General features: G+C 49.4%; 1 protein-coding gene across 1 annotated transcript; it reads left to right on the top strand.

Moving 5' to 3' along the window:
* Positions 1–10,294: 10,294 nt before the first annotated feature.
* Positions 10,295–11,696, top strand: KD926_000311 (putative HLH transcription factor (Hpa3); the record flags this gene model as incomplete). The annotated part of the gene is made up of 3 exons (XM_053104254.1): positions 10,295–10,508; positions 10,567–11,316; positions 11,375–11,614. Coding segments are annotated over 3 exons (1,204 nt in total), but the record flags the coding sequence as incomplete, so codon positions are not given.

The raw sequence follows: 11,696 nt of genomic DNA, 5'->3' as shown, positions 1-11,696 counted from the left end.
TTTTCCCCCTTGTTTGTTTGAGGCTCTTTCTCTCTGTCTCTCCCCCCCCCCCTCCCCATTTTTTCGCGAGCGAACCATATCTTAGAGCTCGGTTTTGGATACGTGAGACTAACTATGGAAAGTAGTTACTATCTAGGGGCTGGATCTTTTGGCGCTCTACATCCATCCTTGATAGTAAATTCATGAGTATTGCCTGTGCCATTACTATTCGCCTCGTTCTCAAACAAAGAATTAGCGTACAGCAAGTGTAATCTACACCGTATCTGCCATGTGGTGTGGCTAAGGCGGAAACTATTAAGCAACTATTTACCCTACGTCGCGTGATATGGCTACCAGGGTGGTTAAGGTTAGGTACTGACTCAGTCACCACGCTACCTATAGTTAGCTGTATGTATGTGCCTTACCAAGGTACTCCATGTTTCGTTTGCATTATAGATCATAATTACTGTAGAGGGGGGTGGTTATACATATTTTCTTTCTTTGAAAAGTAGATAAATCAAACTCCGTCTATTAACTTATCTAAACTAAATACGGCAAGGATGGGATGGGATGAATTGATCGGTTACCCTGGTCTTAGGACTTGCACGTGGGCACTATCGGTCCTGTTTAGTAGCATCTGGATCGTGATTAGGATCGATTATTCATCTGTTACTAAAGCTTACGGAGAACGCCGTCCTGGGTATTGGCATATCTACACCGTACATATTATTCTGCAGGTTGCGGGGCTTACGGAGCACATACTGTAAGGGGACGTAGGAGATTAGATATGATTTTGGCCGGTCATATCGATATTACTTAGTGGTTTGTGGAGGAGCCAAGAACGTGGGCAGTATTAGTGGCAGCCAGTCGATTCATACGGAGTACTTCGTAGTTCTATTAGTTAGTGATTCGGCATTCATTAATTAATACCTAATAATGAAACTCCGCAGTTATTCCGTAGCATATTCCTAGTTTAAGAAAAAGCCAAGCAACTAGGTAGGTACTAGTAGGTAAGAAAGTCGACACAAAGTACGAACCACTTACGGTGTACGATGTACGGTGTAGGTACTGCCGCGAAAAGGAGGTGATAGACAGGTCTTTTCGCCCCGGATGGTGTTGGATTCCTCAGCGCATGTACAGTAATTGATTAGTTGGCCGGGCCAGAAACTGTGCATGATTACGGATACTCAGTACAAAGCGATGTGGCCATAAGAGATACCAAGACCAGGCACTTCAGAGAATAAGGTCACTAAGCTAGGTATGTACATACGCAGAGATGGAAGCGAAGGAGAGATACCCTAAAAGGTACACCATTGCGAACCTAACGGAAGTCCCGAGGGGTGGTACTCCGAATTATATTGTGGATCAACTCCGGTGGTCAGTGAGCACTGCACAAAAATTTAATATATCCACGCGAGATGGTTCGCGTAGGATTCTGCAACTCCGAGTGGGAAAAAAGCCGCATGGTCAGTTCATCTAAAAAAGTTGACATGGGCTGACTCAAACCGTACTCCGTATGGAGAAGCGACATCGGTACGAGGCACGGCGGCGGTCATGTCATGCACACAGCATAGCCCGGCCCAGCCTAGCCTCAGGTTGCTCCTGGAGAGCGGCAACTGCAACGGTAACTAGCCCTACCGCTGTCAAAAGAGGTGGAAGGAGCACGAAGGACACGATCTAGGTCGACCGACAAGATTGATTAATATCCATTGATTTCGTGAAGGAAGTGTTGGGGACGAGTGGAGTCGGACTATGCATGATGCAAAGTGAAAGGGCCCCCAAACCCATTTTTTCCCTCTCGTCTGGACTAATCAGTCATCGTCTGTTCTCCCCGGGCGCTTGGATGACATGATAGATTAATTTGTTAGGTCAGCACAGTGCACAAGAGGCGACGGCGAAACTCCCCGGAGGAACACCAGGCATGTGCGGTTAAGATAGACGGTCATCCATACTCTGTCAGGCAGGTCCGTAAGGTGCCTGCACTGCCGGGGGTGTCAGGTAGATGAAAAAAGCGTGGCCCAGACCCAATAAGGCGCCAGGAACCCAGGCCTACCTAGTAGTTTCTGGGGCTTCCTTGCTGGCTCCGGTCATTATTGCCGGGCGCTATTAATATGGTTGTTCATTAATGCCATTTTCTCCTCTCTCTCTCTCTTAGGTTGAGACAGTACTCTGTACCTACTACCTAGTCGGTTTCCTTCTCTTTGTCCATTGACCTAATTTTGGGTCATGGTCGCTGCATAGCCTGTTCGCCAGTCTGTACCTGTATGGGCCTACCCTAAATCCTCCAACCCTCGATCCTTCGGGAGGGATTTATTGATCGAGTTCTTGAGCATGCACGATGGACTAGACCGGGATATCCCTGTCTGTCACACATTTCGGTGCCCCCTCCTCGCGCTGCAAGCTGCAGCATGTAACGGACATCACTCTGTCTGTGTTCACGTCAGACAGTCAGTGGTCCAGTAGAATGTACTGGCCCGTCTGTCCGTCCAGGTAAGGTTGTTCAGCGATCGGTCCTTCAACGGCAATCCATCCATCCATCAATCAAATCGGCCGGATGGTCCGTCCGCCCTTCCGCCCGTCAGAATCATGATAATCCACGGGATCACGATGCACCGGAAATCCATCCAGTCAATCCATCAGTCATCCAGGAAGGCCATGCTTTCGGCGGCACCTTGCATACATTGGGGCCAAGAGAGGGCGTCGGCAATCTATCTTCATCCGAGCCGGTACAGCCCTGAGAGCAAGGCCTGCGTAAGATTTGGGGGCGCCCGCGTGCGCCCCCAAGGGAGAGTGGGAGGGGAAAGGAGAGGGGAGGGGAACGAAGCAGATTGGCCCCGGGGATGAGTTGATGAGGATGATCTTCTCGGGCCTTCTTTCGGGGGGGGGGGGGGGGGGGTCTGGTGTCACCTACCCTGGCCGAGAGGGAAGAGAGGAGGGGCCACTACTGAGTACTGGGCTAGGATACTGCCTTAGGGTTACTTCGGGGCGAAAATGATGCATAAGTTAGTTGGCCTTTGGTATGTACATGTTGTCTTAGCGTCTGGATGGCCCTCGATGATTTGGCGTTATCGACCACGCTAGCAGGGGGCAAAGGAGGAATCTGTTGTCAGATCTGCAGTTGTTGGTCAGAAGAAAAGATGGGAAAAAATAGAAAATTGCTTCGAAAAAAAAAAGCATGTATAAAAAAAGTGGAAGGGGTTTAACAACGAACCATCGCTAAGAAAAAAAAATAAAAATAAAAAAAGGTTAGCCCCAACGTTGATGACAATCGCCATCGGTGTACACCGACTAGACCAAGCGTAAGAAAAGTTACCTTTAGCCCGACTACTCGAGGTGTGTTGGAAGATAAGATTGAGCTCTCACTCTTTGTTCCTTATCAACGGATCCGGTCAGCGTTCATCCTTGCCTTGTCTTGGACGATCAGTTGGGATCGGCCTGGATGATTATGCTTTCGGTCTTATGCTGGCCTGTCCCATGCTAGTATAGGTCGATATCTAACCTGCCCGCAGTGAGCAGTGAGACTCCTGTCTGAAGCAAGGGTTTTAGTCGACCAGTCACGGTTGCCAGGGTCATCTGTGAAGCGCCAACTTTTTGTTGCAATTGTAAGACAAGGGCCCGGGATAGCTGGACGCCACATTGCTCTCCCACATGTGTGGGAACGGTTTGACACGCCGCGGAGAGCTCTGGAGACCAGGAAGGGGGCGCCGGAGGTGAGAACAACGAGATTTCCCGTGGGGGGATGAATGGACTTGGCGAGGCAAGGGCATGAATGCGAGACGGGGTTGGTCATAGTCTCTGAGTCGCTGGATCCTGATTGACATGACAATATGCACCGAGGGGAACACACACCCACATATTGTCCACATGTACTCCGTGGTGCACATCTGCATGCACATCTGGCCATGGTCACATTCCATGGAAGCGGGGGAGAATCCTAGACCGACTGGCCGGGGTTGACGGGACTGGCGCCATGGTTATTGGATGCCTTTCCTAGTATATGGAGGGTTGAACGTTGAGGCTTTTGGCCTGGTGTGATCGATAGCGAGTAAGTGGAATCGGGCGGTGGCTCTCTGACTTGAGGACTCCGCGCGAGCTGATACTTTCTTATAATATTGGGAGGATTTATTTATTTTGACTTTGTCTTCACCGTTTCTGGATGCTTGGCGCAGAGTGGCTGGACCAGTCAAAGCGTCAAGTATTCAGGCGGAACAGACTTTTTAGGGGCGATCAATCCACCGTGGTTGCCATGTGTTTGCTGGAAAGTCAAAACCCCGTCGCGGTTTTCCTTGCTCGGGCGTACTTTGTGTAAAGTTACCGGTCATTGGGAGTCTTACCGGCCCAGTTGCAAGGAGGGGAGGGAGGGGGGGAATAATAAGGGAGACAGAAACACATTCTTATTGCTGATAATGTCTTTCATTTGGCAATATGAATACAGCAACATGTCGAGTATGTACACCTGTAATACCACCTCCTCGAAAACGCCTTGCCGTCTCCGTCTCGCAGAAGTGCCCCCGGTCGCTAGTGCATCGCTCGGCTAAGGAGCTGTCATACTCATGACAGCCCCATCCACCCAGACCCTTTGTGTCAAGTCCGGTCTGGTCATGTCAGTAGGGTAATTATCATTATTGTAATTACTGTAATTGTCCAAACGTATGATTCTGCCTCAACGTGGTCATAATCATCCCTGGTTACCTCTCGCAATGGCCGGAGCAACCCAAATAAACTTTCCCAAGAATGAAACGCAACGTTGAAAAATGGGGCAAAGCTGTTGGGAATGATACCTTAGGTAACGAGGTACGCTAGACAAAAAAGAAAGAGAGGCAAGTCTGGAGGCGAGTTTCATCTCCTGCAAGGAAGAGCACAGCACTACAGCGCTTCGGCGGACTCGTTGTACAGACGGGGTACAATACCAATTACACCGCCGCTTACGGCAGTTCGCAGCCCGTGGGACCCCTGAGGACGATCGCTCAGTGCGGCCACGTGAAGGCAGCCTGTATCGAGATCGTTGCCGGCCGAGAACTTTGAGTGGTGTCGTGCCTTGATCAATAATACCAAACTCATGGCTTAACTTGCTGACACTTACTTTTCCCCACGCGACTTGCTGTAATTCCCCGTATGGGCGGTACCGGATGGTACTTACATAGGTACACCGACGGGGCCAGGCTCGCCCGATGGACCCAGAAAAGGCAGACTGCGTCCGGGCACCGATATTCTTCTGACGAGGATATCTGCCTTGTCGATCCCGGATCATAGGGAATGAGGAACAGTAAAAGTCGCTTAGGCCTTCACCTGGATCGATAGGGCTAGGAAGATACCTAGGTAGAAGGCCGCGGGTTTTGGCCTTAACTGGGTAACGTTGGCTTCCCTGATGCTAATTGCCTTGCTACCTACCTACCTAGGTAGGTAGGTACATACATCCTGTACGTAATTACGTTAGTGTATGCGATCGGTAGGCATTACACGAGGCATTATTAAATAATAAATTCCACCGTTACCGCAGTCTAGAACAAGGGCGGAAGCTCGAGTGTCGTAATCAGATGGTAAAACCATCCACCTTCTGCTCAAACCGCAGTGCTACCAGCTACAGCAGAGAAAACATTTTCCACCGGTCGAGAACAGTACGGCCAGATGCCAATGATGCAGACACTTCAAGGCATGATGTAATCTGGAAAGAACTGGAAGGAAGGATACATGAGAACGGGAGAGAGTCAGCGTTCACCTCGCGTCTTTGCCTCTCCGGAACACCCCTGGGAAAATGCCTGAGCCCCTTCAACAACGTGTCTCTGGATTTATTTTTATGTATTACATATGGTCTCGTCATCCACCACCGTGATTGAGTGCCGAAATTCTTCAGGCCACGGGACATTTCGTAGGGTGTGGAGGGTGCATTTGCCATGGGCTGCCTCGGGGCAACTGATTCGCCCGCTCCCACCGGATCGACCTCTGCCTCCCACCTTCACCCACATTCTGGGCCCCACTTCCCGGCTGGTCCAAGCTAGGTAGGCGCTCGCCCCTCCAAGGGACTAAGATCCAAAGGGGTAATTCAGCTCTTTCCTGGTTTTGATTTTGATTTTCCGCCGTTGTCTTCCATTCTCTTCTCCGTTTCTTGTCTCTTCTTTCTGACATTGTCTCCAACAAGGTAAATGTACCAACCTTTTCTTCCGCGTGGAGGGGGGGGTCAAGGTCTCGATCCGTGCTAGCGTTGCCTGCTAAATTGCTAAATTGGCTCTGCAGGTGGGGAAGACTGCGGCCGATGTCAGTCGGCAGACAGGGCTACCCTGTTTAAGTTAAGCCTCTAGGCTAGGCTCGCTCCAATTAATGAGATCCTTTCTGCCCGGTCCCCGGTTCGACTCACAGCCAGGTGGAGTGGGGCAGGATGCAAATGGGAAACAACCAAGTGGCCGGCCATATGGACGGAAGATAACTCTCCCATTCTCATGCTCTCGACTACGGTGGTATTGCCAGGGTGCCCGGCCCTGATCGGCATACGGAATGCCCAGCATGGCATCAAATATTCGAGGAGAAGCAGAGTGTCTCCCGAAGTAGCACTCCCTGCCTCCCTATGGAGGCAAAACCGGTTGATAAACGATTCACCATGCGGGCATGCAGTCATCATATAGACCGAGATTGTGGACTCTGATGGAGCCCAGGCCAGTATCAATCAGGACTTCCATTTCGCTGCGGGAAGACAGGGATGGGCAATACTGCGCGGACCTTGGCTGTTATTGTGACATCGTGACAATATCACGAATTCCCTAGCACTCTATCTCCGTACTCCGTACAAACCATCCAAAACCTCCACCCAATAAACTAAGTTTAGCATGGGACTCGGGCGGTATCCCTTTCTGATCGAAGCAAGGACAGTCCAATTGAGATGGAGGTGAGTACATTTCCGGCCAAGTGGAGGACTAAGCGACTGGGAGTTTGGTACCTGGCATTTCCACCAAAGTATAAACTTGACCCCCGAGGTCAGTTTATAAGGTCCTGCTAGCAGGCCATGTTGAGGAGAATTGCGTGGTTTTGGCGCGCGTCCGCCAAATTCTATTCCGGTCGGGAGTAACCGTGGACAGAAAGCTCGAATTCGGTCCAGAAAGCTCGCCCGCCGGGCGGCCTTGATTCTCCTCCCCAGAAGTGACCTCTTGGCGTTGGACTCCTGTATTCTTTTTTTCTTTTTTCATTTCCCCCCTCTCTCCTCCTTTCCCTTTACGCTCGCAGTAGTGCACATCTGTCTAATGCTTGGCCAATTACGCCCTGCCTGTGGTCCCGAATACTTTCCCTCTTTCGCTCTTTTCTTCTCATTTCTGTTCTTTTTGGGTTCCCATCTAAAGTAGTTTGCCCCAGTGGCTGTCATTCCGTTTTCACTTTTTCAGGATAGCACGGCTGATGTTACTACTTTTTAGTTCTTATTTTGATCTTTTCTGTTTAATTCTCCTCCTTCCAGTACGGAGTACTCCGTAAGATACTAATCGATATTCCTTCAGGAAGTGATTGTGGTGTCCACTTGACATGTACCTAGGTAGTAGTGATGGATTTGGACACGCAATGCCAAGCAATGATACATTTGCTCGCTCTCTTCCTTCGTATTCTCCCCTAAACCGTTTAATTTCGGGTCACGGTAGTATCCATTGTGGCTTCGTCTTTTTACTCCGTTTGCCATTTTGTTCTTTGCTTTTTATTGTCCTTTTTTTTATTTCTCCTTCCAGTCTGTCAGATTCGTACTCCTCGTATGTACTCAGTTCGGTCTCCATTCTACTGGCAAAAGTCGCTGTACATAAAAGGAGGGGTTACCTGCCTAGTCATAAGTTGCATACGCCGAACTAACTATCAGCATGCATTCTTCAGCGTCCTCTGTACTCCGTGGGGATGGGGAAACCACTTCGAAATTATTTCGATTCATATTTTTTTTTTTTTTCAGTGGTATGAAAAATGTAGGGAATATGGTTTAGCTGCCCTACTCCGTATACACACATAGCATGGGACTTGATGGACCAACCCAATCAATGGCCCAATGCTGTTGAAGGAAGGGGGCACCGTATTTTGTTTACTGGGAGTTTTCAATAATTTTCAATTTTCGATTTTAGAATTTTGCTCATATTCCCATAGTAGTAATACCTGGTCATAATACTGTGTACGCAGTAAAAGTCAGTAGGAAATCGAAGAATCAGTAATCGTCATTTTCTCATGGTAGTAACCACCTAAAATGCAATTCAATTGAGCCAAAATCGGTAGACTTCCGGGGCAAGACACATCTGGCAATCTATCCTTATCCCGATGTTCCTTTACCACTTCGCCCCTACCTTCCCTTCAAGAATCAGAATAGGAGGGTGATATTTCCGGTCCCATCATTTATAGTTATTCTTATTGTATTCCGTATTTGAACCTCGTACAATGATAATATTACTAAAATAATAATAATTGTTCAATGTTAATTTGATACTATGACTATTGCAATGATAATCATGAGCCATGGCCGAATACCAGGTTAGTACTAATTATATTATCCTGTTAACCGCTGCGTCCCATCGTCTTCCGACTTGAAGGCACAGGGTCCTTGTCAGCACTTTTCCTCCTCCCCCCCCAAAGTTAACAGGTAGTATTATCATTTTTCCATCCATCCATTCCTTACCATTCATTCTCTTTACGGCTCTTCTACGGAATACTCTTTGTCCACTTTATCTAACTCCTCAATTGATTTGACTGTCCTCCTTGGCTCCAGTCACGACTACGCCTCTTTTCTTCCACCCCCCCTTAAGCATCCATTCGACTTTTCCCCTTCCCTCAAAAAGAAAAGTGACCAGGCAAGAAGATTATTTCTTGAACCAAAAAAAGAAAAGAAAAAAGGAAAAAAGGACAGTACATAGTGTGAGTATGTCGAGTATTTCTACAATTTCAATTATATTCGATGCTATTTAAAAATTTCCTTGACTCCTGCCCTTGACTCCGCCCCAACTTCATAGTCTGAACATCATCGATAGCTCCCGCTACTAAACTAGCCTTTTCCACTGGATCTGGTCCCAATCTTCTCAGGGAACTAGGTAACCACCACTGGCACTGTACTCCGTGACTGATTTTCTGCTGCCACGACTTCTCGCTCTTTTCTAGACCACTCTCCCGTCTCTGGTTTTTTTTTTTTTTTTTACCCTCTCTCCCCTTCCCTTCTTCAAAATCTCCGTTGCTATTGCCCACACCCCTCCTTCTCTCCCCTCTTCCCGTCCTTCCGAACCGTTTCCCCTAGTTATCTTTCTTTTCTGTCTTTTCCACCCCTTCCATTCCACGCGCCACCCCCCCCCTGGCAGCAGCGTGGTTTTCGCTGGGCCCTCCGTCGGTCGGACCCTCTTCTCTTAAACTTCTTCCTGCCCAATTGTTCGCTCTCTTATTTTCGTGCCACGTTCTACTGCACCTCCCGAGCGTTTGCGCCTTCGCCTAAGGTAAGCTCCTGTGCGATCCATCATCTGCGAACCATACCCTGGACTTATTGGTCCAGATTTTAACTGTCATTATTTTTCCGTCATATTTTTTTTAAATTTAATTTATTCTTTTTCTTTTTCTTTTTTCTTTTTTTCTTTTCTTTTTTTTTCATCTTTTTTTTTTCGGTTTCCAAACTAATACGATTTTCCTGTTTCCCAGTACCAGAAAGATTTACCGCCTTTTTTTATTTCCCTTTTTTTTTTTTTTTCTTCTCTCCCTCCCACCCCCGAACTAGCAGCTACTGGGGCGGTCTCGACAATACACTTAATTTCGGTCATTACTACTCCATCATCGGGAATTCTTCACCATCCATCCTTCTTTCACCTGATTTTCGCCCACCTCGCCCCTCCGTTGTCACTACTCTGACAACAAGTCGCGTTGTTATTCTTATCCAGTGTTCAATTACCACGCGGCCGACACCGTCGGGTTTCATTTTACTGCTTGTGTGGACCGAGATCGGAGTCATCCGAATATTCTACCAAGTCGCGTCGCCGAGTCGAACAACCGCCGTACGAAATAGAATCCGAGTCAACGTTGAGCAGTTTTCTCGGGGGCGAAATCGATATTGCATATCACGAACCGTCCTGGCAACTGCTTTATAGTTACACGGACTATTATTTCCTTGCTAGTGGACGGAGATTCTATCTCACCGAACCATCTGCCGATTTCGATCCCATTATTCGACCTGCTTGCCTTGCCGACTTGCGGAACATGAGATAGTGCGAAGCGCGATATATCCGACATAACCCTTCTCGTTTCATACCAGGGCGCCCCTTGAATTCCTACCTTAACCGACCTCGATACCTTTCCCGGACTTTGCTTTTTCCTTCATTTTTGTATTTCGGCCATGGAAGCAACACTTACCCACCGTCCATGGGAGCCGGTCTCCACGGGGCCGCAGACTCCTCAGGTCCCTTCGACGCAAACACTTCCATCGATATCAACCCTTACTGCGAGTATGACAAGTACCGCACCCCCACCCGCGGAGAAGTCACCAGGCCATACTTCTTTGAATACGATTGAGCGGGACTCGGGGAACTGGTCCATTGCTCAGAGCGCAAGTGAGTCCTGTTATTGTCTGACTATACACCTCTGATTTTAGGCTGACGTGCATCATAGGGTCGTCTACCTATTCTACCGCAACGAACGGTACCGGCAATTACCCATCTTTATCCTTTCTCACCTCCACGCATCCGTCTCCAAACCGCTTGTCTGCCGTGTCTGACCGGTCCCCTTACGCCAACGATCACTCTAATACCAATACTCCCTCCTCTGCCGGAGCACAGCCGTCTCCTCACTTTGGCTCATCCCAGCCCAATTCGGCACTTCCGTCGATCAATCAAAACTATGAAGCCCCCTCTCAACGCGGCAGTATTGCCGAACCGCCGGAATCGCGCCGCAGCAGCATAGACAGCAGGATGAACCAGGGGATCAGCTCGCTTGCCATCAATCCCGTTTCCGCTTCGCCTTATCATAGCACGAATGCCTCGCAAACGTCGATTGTATCGGGCCTGCAGAGGGAACGAGGCATCTCCATGGACGTGAACATGAACCCTTCCTACCGGGGACCTCGTTACTCGCAGGGTCAACCTTTATCCCCGCTTGGTCCGCGACCTGGCGAGCATCGCAGTTTTGCGGCTGGCCGCACTGCGCCCGCGATCTCGTCGAACCCTCGCTCCGAGATTTATAACGCCGAGGCTCCAACCGCCGGTCTTGCCTATGCGTTTCCGGATCCGGATGTTGCTCGGTCAAACTCTATGTCGTCCACAAACGACAACCCGAATATTCAGTTTTCGCGAAAGGGAAGCACCGCCGAATCTATAACTAGCAGTATCTACTCTGAATCTCGTTTGCCTCGAGGCCAACACGGTGCGTCGTTTTTGTCCCGTGTTTTGCGCTGATTATTTTGTACTGACTCTTGTGATAGAACTCCCCCAGAGTGTTCACCACCATTCCCTACAGCACAAACAAGTGCGCGGTCTTATCGGAGACCCCGACCTTCAAAATGGCAATACTCCCTACAGCAGAACGCCTGAATTGAGAGTGACCCACAAGCTGGCGGAGCGCAAGCGTCGCAGTGAAATGAAGGACTGTTTTGAGGCTTTACGGGTGCGACTCCCGCAGAGCCAAAATAATAAATCAAGCAAATGGGAGACTCTGACTCGAGGTCCGTCGGGGGGGGGGGGGGGGGGGGGGGGGGGGGGGGGGGGGGGGGGGGGGGGGGGGGGGGGGGGGGGGGGGGGGGGGGG

The sequence above is a fragment of the Aspergillus affinis genome, assembly GCF_023601865.1.
Source record: "Aspergillus affinis strain CMG 70 chromosome Unknown NODE_108_length_126046_cov_85_726607, whole genome shotgun sequence".
Lineage (NCBI taxonomy): Eukaryota > Fungi > Ascomycota > Eurotiomycetes > Eurotiales > Aspergillaceae > Aspergillus > Aspergillus affinis.
The sequence above is the reverse complement of the archived record's forward strand: the minus strand, read 5'-3'. Positions and strand labels throughout refer to the sequence as shown.